Genomic DNA, 27,334 nt, shown 5'->3' with positions numbered 1-27,334 from the left:
AAGTTAAACAACTTTTTATGTGTTAAAAGTGTACAGGAAATTGAAAGGCACACAAAAATTAGAAAAATATTTCCAAGATCTGGTCTCTTCTCATATTTTATTTTTCAGGAAGGAGAAAAAGAATGTCATGACTGACACATGGTGGTTTCAGTTACAAATGAAAGTAAAATCCTTACTGATTAAGTTTCTGTGTCATTTGAATAGAGAAATGGGTAGGAAAACCAGAAAGACTTCCTTCTTTGGGAAATCATAATACATCATTTCAACTATGAGTGCCAGAGTCTACAGAAATTCAGGTATGTCCACAAGATTGTCAACACAAGTACAGGGCTATGTACCTGGCAACATGCCTGGTATACAGAAAGTGCTACATAAATGTCCATGGGAAAAATGAATGAATGAGCACTGATCCTTTACACATTTGGACTGGGCAGGCAGTCATGACAATATTCACACATTTATTAGCCTAGTATTTTTTTTTAGTATAGCAAGCATGCACAGCTTACTAAAAGCTGACCTGTCAGTGTTCTGTTGGGAGCTCATGCATGTTCATGGACACAGGATTCAGGGAGCTTGGATCATGACCTTCAGAACAGGAATTCACTGGTTTATGTATACGATTATATGGAAAGCTAGAACATGTCCAGCCTCTCTTTCCAATTAACTTAGGTCAGACTCTAATGAATAGCACCTTCTCCTGCTACTCTGAATATAGCGTATCTATCCTACTGATTACCTAAGACATTGTAAGTGAAACATAAATCATCATGAAAGGAAGCTCTATTAATTGGTTTTATCAGTTGTACAACATGGAAAAGAATTAAACTACATGCAACCTCAGCCATGTCCCTAAAATGTCACTTAACCTATAAAAAATTTAAAAAATTGAACCTCCCTCACCCACAATCTATATTTTACATTAATCTTTTTAAAAAGTTATCATCATCCACTCTAGCAAGCTGACATAAATGGTGCTGAGGATGAGCTGTTGGTCAGAAGTAAGGCTGAAGATTTAAAGAATTCCTGGTTGGTTCTTGAGCAGTGGATCTTTTTCCTGGTTTCCAGGGAAGAACAGGGTCTTTGCATGATTGAGGAAAACATTCAGGCCTTTGCCTCTGATCTCGATCCCAGGGCTGTTTTCTATTGGTTTGTATTCCTTCTGTTTTCTGAAAGCAATGTGTTGGACAGATTAAAAAGAGATCTCCAGCTGGAAAAGGTTGCTTTCTATAAGTCTTTCACAAGTCAAGTGCAGAATCGTTCATTCCATTTAACTTATGGCTTTTAAGACAGTGTTATCTTATTAAAATACATTTTCTCTTCTTCATGCAAGAAATGTGCCTGCTTACTATAACTTGAGATTATATGTTAAGCATTAAACTGACAATTTGGTAAAGTTATTGACATTTGGTAGCATTTTTAGGGATTAAAAAAAACCACAGCAAAATTAATAGGCTAGTTTGCTATTCATCATTCAGTAGAAGATTTTCTTCCCACACACAAAATGTTTCAAAGCAGAAAAGGGAAAACAGCCCACTTGTGCAGAAATATGCCATTTATTTTTGACAATATACTCTAGTGATTTAAAGTGTTAGAACCAGCAACTTACTTGTACATCAAAAAGGCAATCACAGTGACGAGTATGGCCAAGCAGCCAAGGGAGACCAGGATACCATTTGCCACTCTTGAAAGGGAAGCTGGGTCTTAAAACAGAAGCAAGGTCATATTAGTGACAGCTTCCACCTAGAGGACATGCTGCTTGTAATGTAATTAAATCAACGAGGAAGGGTGCAAACAGAAGATATATAGCCCCTCTGAGCTCTCAGTAATCTTTCCCATTACATAATACATAGTCTTCAGGGCAGCTTACCTTCCATTTAGAGAATGAGTTAGCATGTCTGGAACACTGTGTTAAGGGCTTAGAAGATGTCATGTCCTGAAGACACCTGCTCTGGTCTGAGTTAACCCAGCCACGCCCATGCAGCAAAAGGCTTCACGAACTTTCCGCCCGCTTCTCTGGCCTCATCTTCCACTGCCTACCTTCCAGCTGGGATAAAGATCCATCCTCCCCATGCTCTTTCAAATTTCCATGCCCTCTGCTGGGAATGCCCATCCCCCAGCTCATTGCCAGCATCTCACCCTTTGCAACACCTTCCAGACATGCATGAGGGCACTGGGTCATGCCTTCCTTTGTCAAGTCTGTCCTTGTCACCCTTCCTCTGCCTCCACCACACTCTATCACAATTCCTTCTTTGGATTATGTCTTCTTTGTTCTCCCAGAACCCAGCAAATCAACTAGCCTTGTCTCTGCCACCAAAGTGTAAGCAAAGTTGGTCTCTTTTCCCTCTGTCTTCTCCGCCACCATCACAGTTCCAGCCACCAGCCCTCTCCCTTGTGAGGACATCTTCACCATCTGCTCACTTGCAGTGTTACCTTCCAATAACCCTGGCTTCACTCAGCAGTCTGAATGATCATCTAAAAGTATTAATCGTATCACGCTCCAACCCTGCCAGCGGTTCCCCTTACACACAGAATAAACGCAGACCCTATAAGTGCACATAAAGATCTAGGCGGGCCGCTCATTCTGGAAATGCAGGTCTCAGTTCGGAGGGGGCCCTTTGCCAAGCGGGCACCACCAGGTTGGCACACTTTCCTGACCTCTCAATCGAGAGTCCACGTCTGTCTCCTCTCTTCCCTGCTTGTCAACCTGCATGCTCTGTTTTGTTGTCTTCACAACATCATCTTGTTGGTTTATTCCCTGTTTCTGCTTACTAAAGCGGGGATCTTCCTTACCTTGTTCTCACTCTATCTACAACTCTCTCTGTGGCGCCTGGAGCTGTGCTGGGCACGGAGTGGATACCCAGTGAATATTTGTTGAAAACATCCCAGGTGCTTCATGAACATTTAGTGAATCAATGATTAAAAGTCATTTCAGCTAAAAGTCTATGCGCTCGCCTTCGAACAGTGGTCAACTTTTGAAATTCTGACTCTGAAACAAGTCATCAGTTTACAATTTCCATTGAATTAAAAGCTCTCTTTCCTTCCTCTTTTGGATTTTAAAAGTGGCTCAGGGAGGGACTTTCTTGGTGGTCCAATGGTTAAGAATCCACCTGCCCATGCAGGGGACATGGGTTTGATCTTTGGTCCGGGAAGATCCCACATGCCACAGAACAACCAAGCCCATGCCCCGCAACTACTGAACCCACACTCTACAGCCTGTGCTCTGCAATTTTCAAAAGAGGCCACTGCAGTGAGAAGCCCGAGCGCCACAGCAAAGACTATCCACTTGCCTCAACTAGAGAAAGCTCATGCACATGGTAACTAAGACCCAGCGCAACCATAGATAAATAAATAGAATGGCTCAGGGGCTTCCCTGCTGGTACAGTGGCTAAGACTTCGTGCTCCCAATGCAGGGGGCCCCAGTGTGATCCCTGGTCAGGGAACTAGATCCCACATGCCACAACTAAAGATCCTGCGTGCCACAACTAAGACCCAATGCAGCCAAATAAATACATTAAAAAAACACACACACACAGTTCAGGTCACACCTGAAGTTATCACTAACTACAGTAGGTATTAAAGGAAAGCAAATATCCAAGCATCTAATCTAGGTAAGAGAATGGTGATTTGCCAGAACTAAGGAAGCTTCATGGACTAGGTTAGGACTCTAAAAGGCAGTTTTAAAAGCAGCTGTGGCAACACAAGAAGAATGACCCCAGTAGCTCCCAAAAGTGACGGCATAGAAGGTCCACATTCAGTAGGATACAGAGGCTCTGGCTACCTCTTTTTTCCCATGCTCCCCAGTCCTGCACCCCAAGCCCCATGTATCCTGCCTTCAAGGAAGCAGGCTATATTTGCATCCTTTTTTTTTTTTTTAATGTACACCTTGGCTCTCACCAAAAAAAAAGCTCAAGCAAATAATTATATGCATTATTACTTATGCTTTTCTTTCAATAAGGTTAAAGCTGCCTTTTATACAGTTAATGAGTAAATATATATTTAAGTACGTTTCACTTTATAAGATAGACTCCAAGACCAAAAGTATTATTTGTAAGTTAGTCATTAGATTATACCCAACAATACTCAAATTAAGGAGCAAAGTGGGAACTTCTTTAGTGGTCCAGTAGCTAAGACTCCATGCTCCCAACGCAGGGGGCCTGGGTTTGATCCCTGGTCAGGGAACTAGATCCCACATGCCACAGGTGAAGAACCACACGCCGCAGCTAAAAATCCCACATACTGCCGCAAAGATTAAAGATCCTGTGTGCCACAACTAAGACTCAGCACAGCCAAATAAATACATAAATAATTTAAGAGCAAAATACATGCTGTCTTGTGTGCACAATTTTACCTGTCCCTTCCGTTCCACCATGTAGCACTTCTTTTAAGAAATGAAGAAATATTTTACAACATAGCCAGTTATATGTGAAATTCAGTTAGGGTCACCAGGTAGAGTCCCTAGGGGTTAGGGAAAATAAACAGCCACCAGTGAACGGGAATTTCTCAGTGAAATTCCTTCATCCACTTTGTCAACATGTTACCCCTCTGAGGTTAAGGGGACAAGGAGTAGTCTGTCTGCTGAACATTTAAAGACTGGGTAATCTGGTTTGTTGCCGTCTCAGCGTAATGCTTGGTAGACTTTGGGAAAGAAATGAAGGGTCCATGGTAATTTAGAAGGGAGCCAAGAGTCCACCTGGTTTCTCATTTCTCTTCTTGGCGTCATGTCTTTGTCCAGGTAGATTCTGAGGACATGACAGCAGTCTCCCCTTTGTTATAGTTTAATTGGAGAACATTGTTATTTTTTGATGTTGGGCTTTACAGTTTCCCTTTGAAATACAAACCTATCCAAGCATTCAGTGACCACATCCCATTATTACTTGTCCGTGATCATAGCTGATTTTTTTCATCAAAAGGCTTTTCTTGGACTTCCCTTGTGGTCCTGGTGGTTGAGAATCCTCCTGATAATTTAGGGGACACAGGTTTGATCCCTGGCCTGGGAAGATTCCACATGACGCAGAGCAACTAAGCCCATGCACCACAACTACCGAAGCCCAAGTGACTGCCTAGAGCCTGCACTCCACAAGAAATGAAGTCACTGCGATGAGTAGCCTTTACACCGAAACTAGAGAGTAGCCCCCACTCACCGCAACTAGAGAAAAGCCCGTACACCAACAACGACCCAGCACAGCCATAAATAAATAAATGTAAAGGTTTTCCTTTGGCCATTATTTCATAAGTTCTCTCTCTCTCATCCCTTCCCTAAGTAGATTTGCTATTATATTGTAATATCATTTCTCAAATCCACATTAATGACAGTTCAATGAATTTTACACTGGAATAAAGCTAAACATTGAGAGTGAAGTGTTGAATAGCTTTAGTATCTGACACATGCTTTATCTGCAACATGAAATGTTCGTACAACCATAAAACAAAACTTACCTCTGCGGGCGATAGAGACAAGGGTGCTCGTGAGGGCCAGACTTGCATCATCACCCAGAGTGAGATTCATACAGTATGTCCCAGACCCACTGAAGGCTCTCCTCACCGTCAGCAAGCACGCGTCGCCCAGCTCCACGGCCACAGGGTCGCAGACTGGGTTCTGGGTGATCTGGCAGCTGGGGTCAGAGATGACAGTGCAGACCTCTGTGGGGATGCTGGGGGGTATGAATGACATCCAGAGGGAGAGAGAGGAGAGTACGACGTCAGTTTAAGAGGAAAACATCATTACACTCCTGTGAAACTGAATCCCACCTTAGTCTTACTCAAACTATATCGTGTGAAGTTGTCACATACAATTTACTCTTAAACAAGCCTGGGTGTGTGAGCCGTTGTTTCCTCTATATGCTCAGGAAGGTGAGGCCCTAGGACTGCAGAAGGAGGAAATTATTTCCCCCAAGCCAAGGGGCTGCTGGGAACTTGCCTCTTCTCTTTGGCTCCCTAGACACTCAAAGACGCAGGTGGCTTAGGTGTTAGGCTAAGGTAGTGCTAAGTGCCAGCCGGCCTTGTGTGGGCCCGTGCAGATATCTGACTATAGTAGCAGCAGCGGCCGGAGCTGTTCATGCAGTACCTGCTGTGTGCAGCGCTCTGAGTCTCAGATAAGCGACACGGCCTTGTCTATTCCTCTCAGCAACCTGACGAGGCAAGTCGTAGTAGCCTAACGCAGCAGGTGAGAAACCAGCCCTGGGAGGAGAGCTCACTGGCCACAAAAGCAGTTAGAGGTGGAGCTGGGATTTGCATAAAAGATATTTGACAGCTGTCCCTGTAACCATTCGGCTCCCATGCACTACTGTCTTAGCCTCTGTTTCACGTCTGAGTAGACCTCCTGAATGGAGAGACCAGGCTCTGAAGCGAGGCTGATAAAGGATCAGGGAATTAGATGAGCTCCTGCTCTCTTCACCCCGGGCCTCTGGTAGCACCTTTGCCTCTCCAGTCAGGATGTTCTCTCTCTCTGTCCTCCCATCCCCTCCCCAACTCAGAGGGCTTTGGAGCTATTCCTTTCTTATTTTGCACTGCACCACTCAGCTTGCCAGACCTTAGTTCACTGACCAGGGATGAGCCCATGCCTCCTGCAGTGGAAGTGGGGTCCTAACTACTAGACCACCAGAGAATTCCCTGGAGCTCTCCCTTTGGATCAAGTATGGCCTCATTTTTATACCGGCTCATTCTCTAATCTATACATCACATACATACACACACACATACAGTCACTAAGTCATATCCGACTCTTGCGGCCTGCCAGGCTCCTCTGTCCATGGGATTCCCCAGGCAAGAATACTGGAGTGGGTTGCCATTTCCTTCTCCAGGGGATCTTCCTGACCCAGGGATCAAACCCAGGTCTCCTGCATTGCAGGCAGATTCTTAACCTCTTTACCGACTGAGCTACGAGGGAAACCCATATATATCATATACACATACATTTTAATTCCTTGATTCATTTATTATATTTAAATTATTTAAATATTTAATGGGTTAATTGATAAAGTATTTATATAGTAATTACTTTCTATTTAGTCTATTATCTATCTATGTGCATGCTCAGTCGCAACTGACTCTCTGGGAGCCCATGGACTGTAGCCTGCCAGGCTTCTCTGTCCAAGGGATTTCCCAGGCAAGAATACTGGAGTGGGTTGCCATTTCCTCTTCCAGGGGAATCTTTGTAATCCAGCGATCAAATCCACGTCTCTTGCACTGCAGGTGGATTCTTTACCACCGAGCCACCAGGGAAGCCCCTATTGACTATAGTTGTAAGCAAACCACAGGAAGTCAAATTATGTAGTACGTTAGAAAGAGTTTTATAAGTTTAAAGAGAGACAGGTTAATCAGGCATTGCTATGCATTAGCACAAGGCCACAGCCCTTCCACATTGGCTCCCCAGACCCCAGAGGAGCCTCAGGGAACTTCAGAGATTCTGAGCCTGCGAACCTTGCTCTGCTGGGTACCCACCATCTGGAGAGGTACTATAATCATTGTGTATCTGGTGGCCCAATCTGTAAAATGAGAAGACTCGATGATTGTGTGAGGACTTGACATGAAAACAGAAGTAAAATGTTAAGGACACAGTAAGTGTCCAATTAGTAATTATTCAACAGTTAAAGGTGATGAGCATTGCTCAACTCCAGCAAAGCAAGTGCACACTTGAGAGTACTTGGGAGGGCCCGTCCTCGTTCTGGCTTAGTGAAGAACTAGAATCCAAATCTGGGGCTTCCCAGATGGCACTAGTGGTAAAGAGTCCGCCTGCCAGTGCAGGAGATCTAAGAGACTTGGGTTTGATCCCTGGGTTGGCAAGATCTCCTGCAGGAGGAAATGACAACCCACTCCAGTATTCTTGCCCGGAGAATTCCCACGGACAGAGGAGCATGACAAGTTATAGTCCATGGGGTTGCAAAGAGTCAGAACTGAGTGAGCAACTGGGTACACAGATTCCAAATCAACCTAACAGGTGGGAGGTGTGCGAAGGCCATTGTTCCACCTGGGGTTCTCACTTGGCCCCTTCCTTCCTCAGAGACTGTGTACTCACCTCCCTTGGCAGGTCACAACGAAATCCACCAGGGAGTTGTCAGGCTGTGGCCCAGGCATCAGGACGTCTGTCACTTGGATGATGTTAACCTCTAGAATGCCCTCTAATGGAACAATACCCCATAGAAAAACACATCAAAATACAATGAAAACCAAACCACCTCTTAACAAATCAGAAGGCCAAACAAAATGAACACAGCCGTTCGCCATGCCAGACTTGGGAAGCTATCCCAGAGTTTGGATACATGTCCAGGCTGCATTTTCAAAGTCAAACTGAACTGTTCTTCAGTCCAAGCTTGACCTTCATTCCTGAAGCCTGTGTACGTGTCAGGAGGCAGATGACCCTGGAGGAAGGGAGGCCTCATCCACTGTGTCTCCTGCCAAGGGGCTCAGCCCTAGAGCATACAACGTGAGTTGTAGCCCCACCCAACTCCTCTGCTGGGCACCAGTGAGCAGTGAGTGCCCCTCATGCACAGCCCTGCGTGGCTGTTCTTTTCAACCCCTTTCTCACACACAGGAGGTGTGACTTTGTGAAATCACCCAGGAGAGGAAAGCAGGAGCTGTGGGAACTTGCAGCTGGCCTTCCTTCAGGCCACATTCATTCAGATTTCTGAGCTGCACAGGGTGAGGAGGTCCAGGACCCCCGTAGGCTCCTCGCTAAGCGGGCCTCACTGAGGGCTTGTTTCCACCGAGAACCTCGTTTCATCTCTTAGAGGGATGTCTAAGGAAGGCTGGAAAGGCAGGTGGAAATTTAGAAGCTAGTGGAGTCTTTTTTGTGCACGTGTGGTAGCACCTTGAGTGGGTGCCCTCGTTTCCCAACCCCACCCCTCCCTGGAGTCAGGGAAGGGAGTGGGTTGCCCAAGGTGGATTCTAACATCTTTCCCCCATGGTCTTACCTACAATTGTAATGGTGGCTTTAAAGTAGCCATATCTGGTAATATGGCAGCTTTCATCAGGAATCTCCCTCAGCTCCAGGGTATTGTCACCAGTAGGTACTAGAGGGTTTAAATAGAAAGATTTTTAGATAAGTTTCTGAGAATGCAAAAGATGTCCATGATATAACTAAAGATCTAAACGTCTGTTTATTGCTCTTTAGAAAAACATCAAGAATTCTATACTACTAAATTGCTTCAGAAATTTGAACTAAATGCATAACAATTCATGAGATGTGAGAGCTACATTATAAAATTGTTAAATTATGTAAGCAAACACAGTCCCATGTCTCGTTCAAATATAAATAGCAAATGAAAGGTGAAAGCCATTTTAAAATGTGTAACATAATAATCATGAAATAAAGCAGGCTACAATAGATAAAATTATATTGTAACTTTGGAAGAAGGTATTCTGGGCTCAAATTCTAGGCCCCTTGCTTTCAGTTCTTTGAGACCATGGGCAGATCATTTAACTTCTCCTTGCCTCAATTTGCCCATCTGTAAAATAGGAACAATATTTACTGACCTACCAGGGTTGAACTATTAAACTTAAATAGATAAGACATATAAAACTTGCTTCTCATGCCTGCCACGTAGGAAGTAATTAATAAATATTCATTTCCTTGTCCCAATATGCTCTTATATATATATATATTTATTTAGATATAGGTGTGTTATAGCATATATGACATGTAATTTTAAATGTTAAGAAGCAAACAACGTGGAAAAAGCCAATTCTTTCCCCATTTGGATGTCTCATGGATCCTAGGTTTATATTCTCGAAGTCTTACAGTCACTGTGATGAGCAGAGGTGTGAAGAAGGAAAGAAGGGAATACAAGATACTTTTGAAAAATAGCCCTTTGAATGTGATTAGAGCAAAGAATTTAATGCTCTATTAGTTACAATTTAAAAGGCTCTAAATAAGGTGTTGGTATTCCATTAGCAAGATAAAAAGACTGGAAAGAAAATATAATATTGAAAATACAACATCATTGTCTCTTAAATTTCCAAAGACATGAAAATGGACCCAGTTTGGGGGGAATCAAAACTTCATAAGAGGTGCAGCTCTAACATAGGTGTATGTAAGGATGGAGTCAACTGGGAGATTTCTCTAGGGCCTCAGAGCCTCTAGTGGGGAACGAGTGTGTCTGTGATGCTCCTATGCTGAGGGAACTTCGCAGAACAGCTCTCAGAGCAACTCTGGAAATGAGTGCTCTGTGGCAGACACTTTGGGAAACATTGTTTGGGTCAAACCCAGAAAGGTTCTGACACCATGTCCGATTCAGATGTAGGTGTGGTTTATCAGCAGCGCAGGCTGTGGCAGATTGGCTATATTCCTTGAGTCTCAAGGTGGTTGTTTGGAAGTTGCAGGGTAATCATTCATTGTATTCTGAGATTTAACGGATGGGCTTCAAAGCAAAAGATATGTTTGTGAAGGGTAGTAGGGGTGGCAGCCTCTTCCCTAGAAAACTTCTTTATAGTTTGGACCATAAAGAAGGCTGAGTGCCGAAGAATGGATGCTTTTGAATTATGGTGCTGGGGAGACTCTTGAGAGTCCCCGGGACTGCAAGGAGATTTTATTTATACACACACACACACACACACACAGATACATAGATAATATATATATGATATAAAAAATAACATGATATATATATATATATATTATACTCACACACAGACACACACATACACACACACACACATACTAAGTCACTTCAGTCGTGAAGGACTCTTTGTGACCCCACGGACTGTAGCCCACCAGGCTCCTCTGTCCATGGATTCTCCAGGCAAGAATATTTTGGAGTGGGTTGCCATTACTGAATCTTCCTGACCCGGGGATCGAACCCACATTTCTTGTCTCTTACATTGGCAGGCAGCTTCTTTTTCACTGAAGTCATCAGGGAAGCCATGCATAAATACATATATCATATTATAACACTGATTAGCATCAGTCTTGGAAAGGTTTATCTTTTTAGATTTGTGCACAAAATTCTGAAAAATGATCAGTGGCACTGTCAGCTAAGGGAAGAGAATTCTGGGGCTTAAAGCTAGTGCATACCTGTCTATCCTATAACGTAATTATCCCCCTGAGTCACCACTTCAACTTTGCTTATGTCTCACTCCTGCGGCTGCATTTGGTTTCTATGTAATAGCTGTACTTATTTGGAAGCCACTTACCAAAGCAGAGACAACATAATTTCTGGTCAAATAGCAATCCAGTGCTCAACAGTCCCAGCCTGTTAATATGGTCTATGTAGTTAAAAATGCTCTCTCCCCAGAGGACAAGCACTCTAACCCCTTTCTCAAGTCATGGGCTAACTCCTATCATCACCTTGGGTCCCATTACATATTTCTGTCTGTCCAAGTCTCACAGTTGTTTTATGGCATTTTGGGATTGATTATGGTTGATCTAATACCTTTAGATGAAGTCAAGTAGCTGCCTTTCACTATAAAATGTAATGAATTCATAAGGTTGCTACCTTCTATCTTATGGTTTAACCTATAGAAAATAACAACACATTTAAAATACTCTTTCATTGACTTAAAATATCTTTTGCATATGTTATGATATAAATATGTTCTAAGAAAAATAATCTTGCTTTATAAAAATGCAATTCAAAATAGACTAACATTAAAACCTTTACCATTCAGGAATTTCTATACAGACAAAGCAAGCATCTGTAATTTATTTTGAATTTTACACTTGATGTCCTTATTTGTAAGGAAGACCATCAATTCTTGTGGATAAATAAACTGACTCTTCTCCAGAAATACCAAAACAAAGCTATATGTTTAGAGTTGTTCAAGGCAGTTATATTTATAATAAAACTTAGAATGAACTAAGTGTTCATCAATAAGAGAACGGTTAAATAAAGAAGTCATTGAATAAAGTGAATTACACTTACATGTACTTATAATGGACAGATGTCTGTGATGTTTGTTAAATGAAAAGAGGCAAATTGTAAAGCAATATATATTGTGTGAGCCCATCTACCTAAAAATTAAAACCACAAATCCTATTTGTATTTATGGAAAATGTTTGTAAATGGACAGAAAAGATCTGGAAACAAACACTACCAACTCTTAACAAGGTTTTACTCTTGGGAGGAGAGAATAAGCAGGAGCTTTCACTTTTATTTGAAATTTCTGAATTTGAATTTTTACTAATGAACATGTATCAATTTTATAATTAAAAGTATTTTAAAAAAAGCAAAATCAGCAACAACTTACAGTGTCTGGCATTAGATATGCTTGACTTAATAAGTTTTTTTTAACAACACACTTATTTATTAATAACAGTTTATTGTTTATATCTAACAGGTTTGGGTTAAAAATAAAAAGCCAAGTGCAACAAGTCTGGACATCACCGTGGAGTGTTCTGTCTGTCCTTGGTGACGGCACCCTCTTGTGTGCAGTGAGAGGATGTCAGTCTACTGCTATCCCTGGGATGCCTGGATGGAAGACTGATTCATGGCTGAGTGGGAAGGATGGTGACGGCCTGGGGTAGGGTACGGAATTAGACGAAAGCTAATGCTTCTCAAAGTAAATGCTCAAGAACTTCTTGAATGTCCCCATATATTATTATGAGAAGTTGGGATTAATTAATTATGCCTTATCTCTAGAATGATTTTAGTGTCTGGAATCTTTCCAGTCTGCTAGCCAAGAAATGTTCTCAAGGTTTATTCTTTTTTGAGCCCTTTGTAAACTACTTATAAGGATGGCTGAGTTTTCATAGGACGTGGAGTGGATGTGGGCAGGGTGGGGAGGAGAATGGAAGTGGGGAAGGGAATGTGGAAGGGGAGAAAGGACAATGGAATGGCCTGAATGTTTATAAGGGGATAACATGTCTCCCATTAACTAGAAAAACTGGGAGGCAGACAGAAATGTGAAGGACTGGAAGGGGGAAAGCACCTGTATACATAACAAGGAACAGTGAGAATTAGGAAGGTCAAAGAACTGTATGTGAACCACCAAGTGACTTTAAACAGATTCTTCTTCCATGTTCTAACAACTAAACGTCATGATAAGTAGCTAAAGGAAATCAACGGGTAGAAAACAGAATCACTGCAGAGTCTTTACATAATCTCTTTAACTAAGGATCTAATTATACAAACCACATGAATCTTTTTCTAGCTGTTAAGGAGCCCTGCCAACAAAACTTAACCTGGAAAACACTTACCCAAAGAAGGGGTGGTTTTTGGAGGTCTGGGTGAAGGCAAAGGACAAGGTCCAGGCACCTCTGCTTGCACGGTGAGGTTGAGGCTGAAGGTTCCATTGAGCACATAGGTGTGATTCAAAGAGTGATTGTTGGAAACAAAGAGACCAGTATTATCCCCGAAGTTCCACGTGTAGTAGATGGCAGACTCATTGAGGAAGTGGCTGGGGTCGTGAATCAGGGCACTGAACGTGATGGGGAGGTCCCTGAGGAAGGTTTCATCAGATGAATTTCGATTGTTCTTCTGGGACATAGTTACAAATACAGGAATCTGATCTAAAATGTACATTCAAAAAAAAAAGAAAGAAAGAAGGAGGGCGTGATTGCTTGATTTTAAGTGGGTGACTTCAACAGTGCCTTTAGTTTGGAAATTAAAATGAGGGGTAATTCAGCATCGTTTCCCATTTTTTAATGCAAGTTTTCTAGAGTTTTCTTGGTTTACTTTAGAAAACACAGATGGAATATGTTATTAAATATGAGGTTGAAAAGGAGTCCAGATGAGGTGTAACCTAACCCAGAATATTTGGTTCTACTTTTTCAAACCCACTAACATCATCACCAGAACTCAGCACCTCGTCCTCAGTTAATTCAGAGCTCACATCACTTACCTGTTACTACATACACATCTTTCACTTTTGCGATGGGTACATATGCCCGTCGGTGTCTTCTATAGACAGTTACTTCCATGATTTGAGGGCCAAGACTCACATTGGCTGTGTTTATGGAAACTGTCACTGAACACTGTCCCAATTTCTGGAAATACTGACCTTTGAGAAGATAGAAATGTTTAGTTATTGGCTACATCATATGATCACTATAGAAAGTTGATGTTCCTTAAAGACTAACAACTACCACTTACAGATTGTTTTGAGAAAGGAAAAACAGGGTGGGGATGCTGTCTTGGTTCCTTCAGAAAGGAAGACAGTGCTTATTTTTATATAAAACCTTATAAAACCGACAAATAAATATAGTTGTATATAGTTGACTAAAATGAAAAGAGCTGTTTAAGTGGGATAATGCTGTTAGTCCTTAGTTGACAAATACTTTTTATAAGTAAGTGACCTGGCACTTGAAATACATGTGCTTCCCACAGAAAATGCATTTAATGTAATAGTGAAGTATTCAACGGAGTTAAAAAATATATCAAAAAAATCTACCTCATTTTTGTAATAATATTACTAGCTCAGCTATATTGCTGAGCAACTTTTTTTCTTTTAGGGAACTAGATTCCTCCACCTTCTAATAACATTTGTATATGAAAACGCAGTGGTGAAAAAGAAACAGGCATGGTGGGTATGAAAAGGAATGAAGTAGTTTCATTGACATTTCTAGGGCCCTTGAGTCTTTTTTCTTTCTCCAACTCTAACCTAAATCTAACCACCACTGACTAGCTGGTGACAGTAATTTTCTCTCCTTTAGGGCTCAAAGATTTTTCTAATCTTTATGAGGCACCTGTCATAGATGTGTCATTGGAACAAAAGGTTTTAGAAGATGGATACTTGTAAGATGGGTATGCTTAAAGACCATGTTCATCACATGATCAAAGGTGTCAGGAAAAAGGGTGCTTCCCTGGGCAGTCCAAGCGTTAAGATCCTGTGCTTCTACTGTAGGACGCATGGGTTTGATCCCTGGTCAGAGAACTAAGATCCCACATGCGGCGAGGTATGGCCAAAAAAAAAAAAAGGTGTCAGTAAAGGTTCAGGATCCCCCTTTACCTTGAAACGCAGAGGCAATTCTGTTAGAGATTAAAGGGGGAAGACACGTCTCTTGGAATTAGTGATACGTGAGAAAATGCTAGTTATGGCACCCAGAGGCAGACCACAGTGGCAGAGCTTAGCTGAGAGAAAATGTCAGTTAACTCTGAGACTTTAGCAGAAAAAGGAAATTCAAAACAATCTTGTTAGGAAAACAGCAATTTCTGGACTAAAAGCTGATGTTAAATAAAGACATCTTAACTAGTTAAGTTAATCGATATTAACTAGGCTAAACAGAATCTGAAGTGTTAGTGAGTTTATGTGACTCCATGTACATGACAAATGTCATTTCAGGTCAAAGAAATGACATTTGGGGAGTTAACTGACAGGGCCACAGTTTCAGGGCCACAAGGCCCTGAAAAAAATTTGCTTTAAATCAACAAGCATAGTATCTGTTATATATTTTGTACTTTGTTCAACTGGAGTGTATTATTAATATGTTGCTTTGATTTGTAAATAATTGAAGAAAGAAAAGCTCTCTGAAATTCACTAAGACTGACAAAACATTCCAAAATTTGGAGTTTGTGTGATGGCTAGCAGATTTGAGCTGCTCAGATCCAGATGGAACCTAAGATTTTTAACTAAGAATTTAGCAGCTTTGCTAATAACAACCTAAATTTAGTCCTCCTAAAAAAAGAATCACTAATAATAAAGCAAAATGGATTCCATAAGATCATGCAAGTTGCATAAGAATTTTAGTCAATGCTCATAATTTTGACCAAAATGTGTATATGTTATTATCTTAATTAAGAAATACTAGAAAAAAGAAAGAAATACTAGTAGAGAAAGCACCATCATGTTAACAATGATAATCTCTGATATGAATTATGATGACTGATTTTTCATTTGTGCTTTTCTGCATTTTCCAAATTTTCTACTAAGAGTATAAGTTTAATTCTTTAAAATTATTTTAAAAATATAAGAAATTTTTAAAAATATATAAAAATATAAGAAATTAAAGAATAAATCAACAAATGACCATCCATATGCCATTCAAATATCATTTTTCATATTACTGCTTTAGACAGAAACAAATTGAGTAGTTCTTTTTTTTTTTTTTAAAAAAAAAAAGAAAGCCAAACCTGTCTTTTTCTCCTTTTAACTATTTGATGTCCTAGAGATATGGCAAGGCTAGCCAAGATTTTATTTTTATCCCTCACTGAAGGAAAGTTAAAAGAGTAATTGTTAAACTCCTGGTGTTGAAATTCTCAATAATAGAATGAGAAAAGAAAAACAAAATTAAAAATTTTAAGGAAAGGTAAAGAAGAAACTAGGGGGGATTGTAATAGCCCAACCAAGTGTGTGGAACACGTAGACAAAATTCTTTTTCCAGGGGTGAGGGAAAGGCTTCCCATCAGGGAACACGTTGTGATGGCCTTCACTGGTGTCATTTCCCCAGTCACTGTCCTCTGTCCACGCTGTCCAGTTGTAAACATAAAGGTCAGGAGATGGACCAGTATCTAAACAGAGAAAGGCGCACACCATGATTGTCATCTGGACTCAGAACGCTCAATGTTCACCATTGAATTAAATACATTTTCATATTTTTTCATAACTAGTTGAGATACGGTTGGACAACTAACACCCTAATATTCAGAATTCATCTAATGATACCTTTATGACTTGGGTCTTTTTCTGCCTACATATTGTATTTCAGTGAGTTTTATATAAAGCAATTTTTCAGAAAAGTTCAGAGTTTTCATTTAATATGTTTATCTTCATATTGGGGCTCCAAACCACAAGCATATTCAAAGCAAACTGAGGGAAGCTGTATCTTTTTATTTTGATTCACTCTGTCTATCTGGAGCTTTTTCCCCCAACTCATCTGACATCATGACTTTCTTCTCCTAAAGACTTCAGCACACTTCTAAGAATAAAGACATTCTCCTTCATAATCATATCATTACCACTCCTACCACAGTCCAATCAAGGGTCACATCCTACACATGCGTATTTCATTTCTTCAAACGATTCGGAAAAAAGATATATAAATAGAAATACTGATAGATGGAAGCAAACAGAAAAAAATATTAAACTTGCTGAATTTTGATGTACTTGCTCCCTACTTTTCTGAATGTATGACATTTTCCACTTTGAACAAGTCATGATCAATATATTTTCATCTGAAACAATCTTCTCATCCTCTTTTTTTTATGTTCACTGACATTTATGGAGAGCCTTTTATTTATCCATCTACTACAGCCACTATTTTTTTTTTTAATTATTCTTAAATTGTCCCACATATGGCCAGTAGGGGCCCCTCAAGCTGCCTCTGTGTCCCTGTGACATATCCCCATTACTTCCTTGTCTACTGGCACGAGATGTCCCTGGCTCACCTGAAAAGTGCCCTGTCCTACACCTGGAATCAGTCATCTCTTTCAAGAGCTCTCATTTCTTCTAATGGTGAGATAAAAGAGAACTGCATTGTCACTTGAAACATTCATAAGAATCAACTTGTTTAGTGGGATAAAAGCAAAAAAAGAAAACCAAAAACCAAAACTACAGGCTACTAAATATAATACTTTTAAATGATCAAACTCTTTCTATACAGAATTTATTGTTTTCCTCATCAGAAGATGAATCAAAAAGAAATAAACCATTGGCAGTTTAATAGAAGTTCTAAGTGATAAAATCAGATCATCACTGCCCTTAATAGTCTTGTTTCTGACTGAAGAATTTCAGAATTTATTTGAGTTTTTAAGGCTGTTGAGTTTTAACAAGATAATTCCTCTTGATGTGTCCGTAATCATTCGTGCTCTTTAACTTGGACAAAGAGCTTCTCTGTTTTAACTAAGAGCAAAGCAAAACCAAAATATATGCATTTTATCATTTGTGCTAGCCACGTTTTTTTTTCTGTGAGCAGAAACTGATCTGATCAACAAAGAGCTATCAAATTATTCTTTGAGGAGCCAGAATTCCATTCCTGTGATGTGAATAACATTCCTTACCATTTCTGCAGTTCTTCTCATAGACTATGTTGCCGCTGGCATCTTCCTTTTGGCATCTGGGGAATACCAGGTTCACTGCGAATGTTATGGTTGAGCCCACCAATGCTGGGGAATCACTGGTCAGAACTGCCTGCACACGGCCTCCTAGGACATAGAAACAAGGAGCTCAGTGATCAAACATCTCTTTTCCTTTTCACTGAAATAAAGAAAGGAAAGCTAAATCTACAAATAAGGACCAGAGGATCCTTCTGCCTCTTTACAATAAATTATTTTCAGGACTCCCAATTCTGCTGTCAGAGCACAACACTCCAGAAGATGAACTTAGAAAGTCAGACCAACTGAAGAACAGTTCTTCAGAGAACTCTCTGAGTTCACAGAGAGAACAATTACTTAAATAATGAAAAATCTGTTTAATTTGATTGAGGAAACAAGTATTAAAGGTTTGCAATTTTTAATTTCAAAGTGAATGACTGAAGGAGTCATTCATTTTTGATGTGAATGGAAAGATAATAACTTTCTGACAAATCACACTTTTGAGATGGTCAAAGTGCTCTGGAATCTCAGAATTTTTGAAGATGACCATTCCCACATTAAACCTGCTTGCTTTCCAAAACCTTCCAAGAGGTACCAAATGTAAATTTCTAAGGAGATTAAATTCTGTGTGTGGAGGAGAGTGAGGAGTTTAGAAAGTGATACTGTGACAATAAAGGGAACATTGCCAAATCCAGGTGCCTCCCACCTGATAACTAGTGTACTATCATTCATGGAAGCAACATGAGCCCTGTTGCTTTCATGGATAGAGAGTCCACAATCTACAACATGAACTGAAAGAAGAAATTACAGTTGTTTGGCAAATGGGACCTAATCAAACTTACAAGCTTTTACACAGCAAAGGAAACCATAAATAAAATGAAAAAACAGTCAACAGAATGGGAGAAAAAGTTTGCAAATGATTTGCCCAACAAAGGATTAATTTCCAAAATATATAAATAGTTCATATAATTCAATAACAAAAACCAAACAACCCAATTGGAAAATGGGCAGAAAATCCAAGTAGACATTTCTCCAAAGAAGACATACAGATGGCCAATAGGCACACGAAAAGATGTTTAGAGAAATGCAAATCAAAACTACAATGAGGTACCACATTACACCAGTCAGAATGGCCATCTTCAAAGAGCCTACAAATAGTAAATGTTAGAGAGGCTGTGGAGAAAAACCCTCTTGCACAGTTAGTAGGAATGTAAACTGGTGCAGCCACTGTGGAAAACAGTATGGAAGTTCATAAAAAAACTAAAAATAGAATTATCACCTGACCCAGTAATCCCACTCCTGGGCAAATAGGAGGGAAAAAATTACAATTCAAAAAGATATGTGTATCTCTATGTTCATAGCAGCCCTATTCACAGTAGCCAAACATGAAAACAACCTAAATGTCCATCAACAGATGAATGGATAAAGAAGACGTGGTACATATATACAATGAAATACTACACAGTCATAAAAAAAAAACGGAACAATGCCATTTGCAACAATATGGATGGAACTAGAGATTATCATACTAAGCGAAGGAAGTCAGACAGAGAAATACAAATATCCTATGATATCACTTACACGTGAAATGTAAAACATGACACGAATGAACCTATCTATGAAATGGAAACAGACTCACAGACAAGAGGTGGTTGCCAAGGCGGAGGAGAAGTAGGGGAGTTTGAGGTCAGCAGAAGCAAACTAGTACACATAGAATGGATACAAAACAAGGTCCCACTGTCTAGCACGGGGAACTATAGTCAATATTTTGAGACTAACCATAATGGAACAGAATATTTTAAAAAAAGAATGTGTATAAATATATACATACATATATATCTGAATCACTGCTGTCCGGCAGAAATGAACACATTGTAAACCAACTATACTTCAGTTTTAAAACTGAATCACTATTATACACTTGCAACTAAAAAAAAGAAAAGAAGAAGAAATTACAGTTGTTTGAGTCTTTTGATTTACCTTTCCAAGAGCTTTTCCACCTTGAGTCTCCCCTCTTCCACACTGGATAGAGTTTTTCATTCCAGTTATTTTCATCTGAAGACCACCCATTTAATTGGTTGTGCTCCCACATGTGACCAGAAGGTCTTTCGTTGCTCAGCACATCATGAAAACCTATAAAAATATTTGAAAAAAAATTATTTTGTCTACTTACCTCTCATTTAGCAGGTATTCAGAGAAGCCATACTGAAAGGATGCCACTAGCCTCTGTCTTCTCTTCCTCCTTGCTGGTAGGAGGAGGGAGCGGCACGTAATTCCCTTTTTATAATGGAGGCAGATGAACACTGAAAGAACATTGATCTGAGAGCCACAGAACCTGCTACAGTGAAACAGGCTGTGGGATTTCAGGCCACGTTTCTTCTCTGGGCCTTCAAATCAAACAAAAAACCAAATGTCCTGTGATACCATGAGACAGTATGTTTCTAAAAAAGAACAAAGTGAGGAACAAAGGAAATCTATGTTTATTAATAAATGTTCATAACTGGAAATTCAGTTGAATTTTGAGTCATAGAATGATAGGATGTTCGACAATGAAAGAGCTAAGATTAGTTAATTCAAATTCCTTCATTTATAGGTGAAGAAATTCAGTCCTAGAGAAGTGACATGATTCATTCAGAGACATCTTTAATCAAGTGGAAATGAAGATTTGCAACTTTTGATTCCCAGGATCAGTTTTTTCCCACTCTTCCAAGGCCTTCCTGTTTCTCAGATTCTGAGTGAATGTCAGTGTTTCCAGAAACATAATCCAAACAGATTTCTTCTGACTTTAAATGTCAAAAGTCAAGGAGAGATACACACTTAAAAGGAGAGTGACAAGGAATGAACATATAGGTCCACAGAACAGACTGCAGAACTCAAAGATAGATTCACATAGATATGCCCTGTTGACTTTTGCAAAAATAATCCAATGGAGGAAAGATAGCTTTTCAACACACAGTGCTGTAAAAAAGCCAAAAGCCTAGGAGGAATCTTCAGGCTCTAAGTAAGAAAGAATTTTTAGACTTAATACCAAAATCTTAATCTATAACAGAGAAATTGATAAACTGGACCTCATTAAAATTAAAAAATTTTGCTCTGCAACATTTTGTGAAGAGGATAATAAAGCAAATTACAGATAGGGAGAAAATACTTGCAAGCCACATTTCCAACAAAGGAACACTATCTGGAACATATAAAGGATCTTCACAATTCGCAATGTTAAAAAGAGCAAATAATTGGACTTCTTTGATGGTCAAGTGGTTAAGACACCATGCTTCCACTGCAGGGGGTGTGGGTTCGATCCCTGGTTGGGAGGAACCAAAAGCCTACCTGCCACATAACATGGCAAAAAAAAATATTAAAAACTCCAAATAATAGGGTAAAAGATCTGAACAGACATTTCACAGATGAGAATGCACAGATGGCAAGTAAACACATGAAAAGATGTTCAATATCATTCACCAGTGAGTAAATGCACATTAAAACCACAATGAGATGTCACTGTATACCTATCAGAAAGACTAAAATTAAAAATGACATCAGATGTACAAAAACTGAATCACTCATACACTGCTGGTAGAAATGGTATAGCCATTCTGGAAAACAGCTTGGCAGTTTCCTTGTAAAACTAAACACGCAATTACTATGCAACCAAGCAGTTGTACTCTTGGGCATCTGTCCCAGAAAAAATGGAAACTTATGTTCACATAAAAACCTGTACATTAATGTTCATAGCAGCTTTATTCATAATAGCCCAAGTTGGAACAACTAGAAAATCCTTCAGTGGGGCGAACGGATAAACTGTGGTACATGACATAGTGTGGTATACTACTCAGTGATAAAGAAATAACTATTGATATATGCAACAACTTCAGTAAATTATGCTGAGTAAAAACAGCCAGTTCCCCCACATTACATATTATAAGTTTCCATTTCTCTAACATTTTTGAAGTGACCAAATTATAAAATTGGAGAATGGATTAGTGGTTGCCAGGGGCTGGCAGGTGGGGTTGAGTGAGAAAGGGAAGTGGGTTTGTATCTGTGGTGATGGGACTGCTTGGTGTTTGGACTGTGTCAATGTCAGTATCCTGGTTGTGACATTGTACTACGGCTGTGCAAGGTGTTACCCTTGGGAGAAACCAGGTGAAGGGTACATACACAGGGATCTCTTTGCATTATTCTTAAAAGTGCATGTGAATCTACAACAACGTCAAATTTAAAAAACTGACTTAAAAAATAGAACAAAAGCAACAACAAAAGCCCAACGGTAAGATTTTAAAAGACAGTGGGGAGGGGAAAGATGTGGGGTACACACCCAGCACCATGCGGCTGTTCCCTCTCCCCTTCGTAGGCCCTGCTCTGGCCACCAGCAGAGACACGGCAGCTGGGCTGCTTGTGAGCTGTTAATACTTTGTCAATACCTTCTCCTTCCTCCTTTACCAGGGCTATGATTGGAAAATGGAAAGGAGTACCTTGGTGTCTGATATACCATGAAATTCTACCCATCCTTACTTTTTGTGGCCAGGGTATCTCGTCTTAAGGCCAAGGTGAAGCAGAGCAGCAGGTTTTGTTGCAATGCTGATAGGCTGGGCCTCCCGTCAAACCGCCACCCAGCCTCAGGCTAACCTGCCTACTGAGCCCAGCAAGGGGTGCTGGTGGAGCGCACACTAGGATTAGGTGCAGGGGCCTCCCATGACCTGTCAACTCTCTGTCCCTCCATTCCCCAACTGCGGGCTCTGGGGGAGTCTGTCCTGAGTGGACATGGAGGTGAGACAATTCCTCCTCCAAGCACTTTAGCCTTCTTCTCTGGGAACTGATCAGTTATTAAATGCTTGCTGATCACTACCATGTCCCAAGGCAACAGAGAAGCCAAGAGATAAATAAGGACAACAGATCCACGCACTTAAGGAATTACAGGAGGGAGAAAAAGATACAAATCTTCACACACATAAATAAAAAAAGATGACTTCAAGTAGCTGATCTCACAAGAATCCCATTACTCAGTTTCGCAAACAAAGAAAGGAAAGCTCAGAAGAGCTAAGTCACTTTTCGTGGTCCAGACCCAGGGCTGGCAGGAAGGACGGCGGTCTGGTCTGCACGAAAGCCTTCTTCCCCTTGCTCGCTGTGCGCCCTGGAGCGAGTTCCTTACTGTCTCTGGCCCACCCCCTCCTCTGGGACAGGGGCCTGCAGAGCCTCTCTGGGATGCTGCGAGACTCCATGCGGCTCAGCGGCCGGACAAGGGCCAAACCCCCGCCCGCGCCGTCGCAGCACTTGCGTCTGGGCTCCCCGGTTGCCGTCGCGGGTGCTTTCCCAGCCGCTTACTACAGACCCTCCGCTTGGTGGTTAGGGGGCGGGAAGGTGAGTTGGGGTTGGGAGGTCGGCCAGCTTCCGGTCTCAGCGCTGGCTGCAGGACCCTGGCCCCCTGACGCTCTCCCCCTCTCGCTCCATCCCAGGTCGCTGTCCAAGACCCCCCCACCACTGCGGGCTCCTGGCGCCCCGCCCCCCCAGCTCCCCATCAGTCCCACCGCCACCTGGGGAACTGGCCGGCGTGCTTGGGAGCCAGCAGTGGCCCCCTCTCTTCCTCCTCCACCCAGCAGCCTCCGGGATTGCACTTCATTGCTGGGCTTTTCTCTCTTGCAGGGAGGAGAAGTGAGAGGAATGTGTGTACCTGTGTCCAGAACCGTCCCATGAGAGATCTGGGCCCAGCAGGTGAAAAGCCAGAGCTGGGCTCCTGTTTCCTCACCCGTTGAATAGTGGCAGGACCATCTGGACTACCTGACTGATGTAAGTGGAGCAGCTAGCATAGCACTATGCATGGTGTCGTACACATTTAAGGAAGAAACTGAAGAAGAACTAAAGAGAGTCTTGATGAAAGTGAAAGAGGAGTGTGTGAAAAAGTTGGCTTAAAACCCAGCATTCAGAAAACCAAGATCATGGCATCCGGTCCCATCACTTCATGGAAAATAGATGGGGAAACAATGGAAACAGTCGCAGACTTTATTTTTGGGGCTCCAAAATCACTGCAGATGGTGAATGCAGCCATGAAATTAAAAGACGCTTGCTCCTTGGAAGAAAAGTTATAACCAACCTAGACCGCATATTCAAAAGCAGAGACATTACTTTGCCAAAAAAAAGTCCAGCTAGTCAAAGTTATGGTTTTTCCTGTAGTCATGTATGGATGTGAAAGTTGGACTATAAAGAAAGCTGAGCACTGAAGAATTGATGCTTTTAAACTGGTGTTGGAGAAGACTCTTGAGAGTCCCTTGGACTGCAAGGAGATCCAACCAGTCCATCCTAAAGGAAATCAGTCCTGAATATTCATGGGAAGGACTGATGCTGAAGCTGAAACTCCAATACTTTGGCCACCTGATGGGAAGAACTGACTCAATGGAAAAGACCCTGATGCTGGGAAAGATTGAAGGTGGGAGGAGAAGGGGATGACAGAGGATAAGATGGTTGGATGGCATCACCAACTCAATAGACATGAGTTTGAGCAGGGTCCGGGAGTTGGTGATGGACAGGGAAGCCTGGCATGCTACAGTCCATAGGGTCACAAAGAGTTGGACATGACTGAGTGACTAAACCGAACTGAACTGAACACATGTTGGACCCCTTCTCAGTACCTCCCTCCCCCACTCCACCCCCACCATTGCCCCCTCGTGGAGTCACCTGGCAAAATCAGAACTTTCACCCTGCGAAGGTCGTTACTCTACTAGAGTGAAGCAGAGTGGACCTTCTGGGTGATATCTCACTCATTCCCTTCTCCCACTCCACGCTACCTCTGCCTGGAGGACGGGAGCTGCTGGGGCCACACATCCCCTGGACTGGACAAGTGGGCCGCCTGTGAGCTTGGTGGCTCACAACTCTGGCTTCCGTTCCAGTCACAAATTCCTCTTTTTAAAGCAGCTCCTCATTGGTCTGGGCATTACCTTTGTTAAGAAGTCCCCAGCCTCTAACTAGAAAAGAGACCCAGGGCTTCAGCTCTTTTCTCAGTAACCTCACTACAGTGGCAGCAAACTCCTGCGGTCTGTGAAAAATCAGCAGGATTTTCATTTTCTTTTCTTTTTTTTTTTTTTTTGGCTGAGCAGCTTGTGGGATCTTAGTTCCCTGACCAGGGACTGAACCCAGGCCCTTGGTAGTGAAAGCACGGGGTCCTAACCACTGGCCTGCCAGGGAATTCCCTCAGCAGAACTGGCAACAGCTTCTGGGTTGGAGTTATTAGAAAACCTGTTTCCAGAATTGGGCTTCAGTTCCTCTGTGGCCCTATCCCGGCGGATGGAAACCAGACAAACTTTAGTGGGTAGTGTTGTTGTGATCTCAAGTCAGAGACTGTGCCCTTCGCACCCGAACCCTCCCAATGTCTCTAAGAGAGTAGGTGGCAATTTTGATAGAATAAACCTCCACAACAGAGGGGCCATGCATCTTTCACTTCCTAAGAGCCTGGAGCAAAGAATGGAACAGAATGCATTTTGCCGTGCTCTCAACATCCCCAACCATTTCCAGAGGAAACGAGTGAGCACGAATGCTTCCTAAAGGCCAGCTGCAGACTCAGACAAACCCATCACTTCAGCCAATAGCCAGAAAATGGGTTAAGGGCAGAAACTGAGAGTTACTCACGTTTGGCAGCATCCAGTGGCAATCTTGCAGCCAAAAGCAGAAATCCCAGAAAACAGTAGAGACATTCCATGCTGAATTCTCACAGACCCAGGCAATCAAGGTTTAACTTGTAACTCCTCTGGCTTCATCCACTAAGAACAACAGTGTTCGTCTGGTTTTTGCTGTGCTCCACTCTTCATTTTAATTAAATACTGAGCCTCAGGGTGGATCATGTGATGGTATTAAGCAGCATTGCTTGATTTGGTCTCTGGAGTTCAACCACTTCCACTCATGTGCTTCTGACTCACTCGCCCTTGGCATCTATTTATTCACTTTTTAGATGCGCACCATTTCAGTGTTGTTATTCTACATTCTAGTTAAAGGGATTTACTTTGCTATAGGGCCTGTTTTGATATCCTTCCCCAAATAAAGTCTCTAACCTCATTGGTTATCAACTTTTTTTAGTTCCTTTGCTGATTCACTTACTCAGATCATGTTGAAAGTCACAATTATGTTTCTTTTGCTATAATTTAGATTAGCAGCTCTTCCCAGTGCTCGCTAGTGCTTGTACATCCCCTTCCCCCAAGAGGAAACTAAGATGGGGAGCAATCTCTTCCATCACTTGAAATTGTGGATGACATATATAAATATATGTTGTGTCAAAAGGTAACTGAAACAGCTGCACAGACTCCGATAGTCGAGAAATTTACTCAAGAAAGTGCATTTAGTATATCTGTGCAATTCCATTTAACTTTTGGAACAAACTGCATCAATTTTTGATAACTGCTATCAAAGCATTCATTTATGTGTTGTATCACTCAGGGCAAACTGCATGCCACATACAGCATATTTATTTCATGTTACAGAAAGTAAACATGAAATGTAAAAATAAGCTTGGCCTGGAACATTACTTCTATCAAATCATTTATGGCTACAGAATGTGCAGAAAATGTGGCGACATGACTTTACTGTATGTGATCATTCTCTCAGTCACATCCACATAACCATTCTCAGAACATACAGAAGCCCTGACCAGGGGTGAGGGGAAATCTTGGGGTGGTGATTTCTGCTTCAGTTGTGCTAGTGAGGCACAGAAATACATAGTCTGTGGGGTTCCCTGGCGGTCCAGCGGTTAAGAATCCGCCTTACAGTGCAAGAGACACCGATAATCCCCAGTCCAGGAAGACCCCACGTGCTGCCTCGGAGCAAGGAAGCCCATGTGCCACAACTACCGAGGCTGCGCTCCAGAGCCCACAAGCCGCAACTGCTGTGCCCACAAATCACAACTACTGAAGCCCATACACCCTAGAGCTTGTGCTCTGCAACAGGAGGAGCCCCTGCAATGAGAAGTCCACATATGACAATGAAGAGTAGCCCTTGCTTGCTGCAACTAGAGAAAGTCTGCATGCAGCAATGAAGACCCACCACAGCCAAAAACTAAATAAACCATTAAAAAAAAAAAGAAAATAGTCTGTGAAACTCCCTACCCTAAGGCCACACACAGCTCTTCAGAGCCGATTTTACAGCCTTTGAAGCAACTGTGAAGTGGAAAAACAGGGAAGGGAACATATGCACAACTGAAAGAAAACCGATTTCAAATACAGATGAATAAGTGAATAATGGAAACGGCTGTTAGTTTAAAATAATGTGAATAATCTACATAGTTCTGTTTGCTTTTTACAGAAAACATGAGTGACTTTTATAATTATAAAAAGCTTTTCAGTTTAGAGGAAACTTAGTATTGATTTTTGAAAAGTATGATTTCCTTTTGTTGCTTACAATTAGTTCTGGCTTCTATTTTTGGTCAGATTAGCTCTTACCGTCTCTAAGAAAACTGTCCA

General features: G+C 41.5%; 1 protein-coding gene across 1 annotated transcript; it reads right to left on the bottom strand.

Annotated features, from left to right (window-relative positions):
• Nucleotides 1-78: 78 nt before the first annotated feature.
• GPNMB (glycoprotein nmb) lies at nt 79-25,815 on the bottom strand. The gene is made up of 11 exons (XM_043872159.1): nt 25,515-25,815; nt 19,881-20,033; nt 17,868-18,011; nt 16,215-16,379; nt 13,774-13,932; nt 13,130-13,441; nt 8,910-9,008; nt 8,015-8,117; nt 5,437-5,651; nt 1,607-1,700; nt 79-1,166 (listed from the first exon to the last, which is right to left on the bottom strand). Exons 1-11 carry the CDS (start codon nt 25,582-25,584, stop codon nt 1,013-1,015), a joined length of 1,668 nt encoding a protein of 555 aa, XP_043728094.1. The 5' UTR covers nt 25,585-25,815; the 3' UTR covers nt 79-1,012.
• Between the last annotated feature and the right edge of the window lie 1,519 nt (nt 25,816-27,334).

This window comes from Cervus elaphus, chromosome 18 (genome assembly GCF_910594005.1).
Source record: "Cervus elaphus chromosome 18, mCerEla1.1, whole genome shotgun sequence".
Classification (NCBI taxonomy): Eukaryota; Metazoa; Chordata; class Mammalia; order Artiodactyla; family Cervidae; genus Cervus; species Cervus elaphus.
This window is presented reverse-complemented; position numbering and strand designations above follow the sequence as displayed.

Excerpts from the sequence above, each read along its gene's own strand:
- GPNMB (XM_043872159.1), bottom strand. The coding sequence starts at position 25,584 with ATGGAATGTCTCTACTGTTTTCTGGGATTTCTGCTTTTGGCTGCAAGA. Across the intron at positions 16,380-17,867 it reads TGAGAAGAACTGCAGAAATG|ATACTGGTCCATCTCCTGAC; the intron begins GTAAGGAATGTT and ends TTCTCTGTTTAG. Across the intron at positions 1,167-1,606 it reads ATTGCCTTTTTGATGTACAA|AAAACAGAAGGAATACAAAC; the intron begins GTAAGTTGCTGG and ends CATTGCTTTCAG.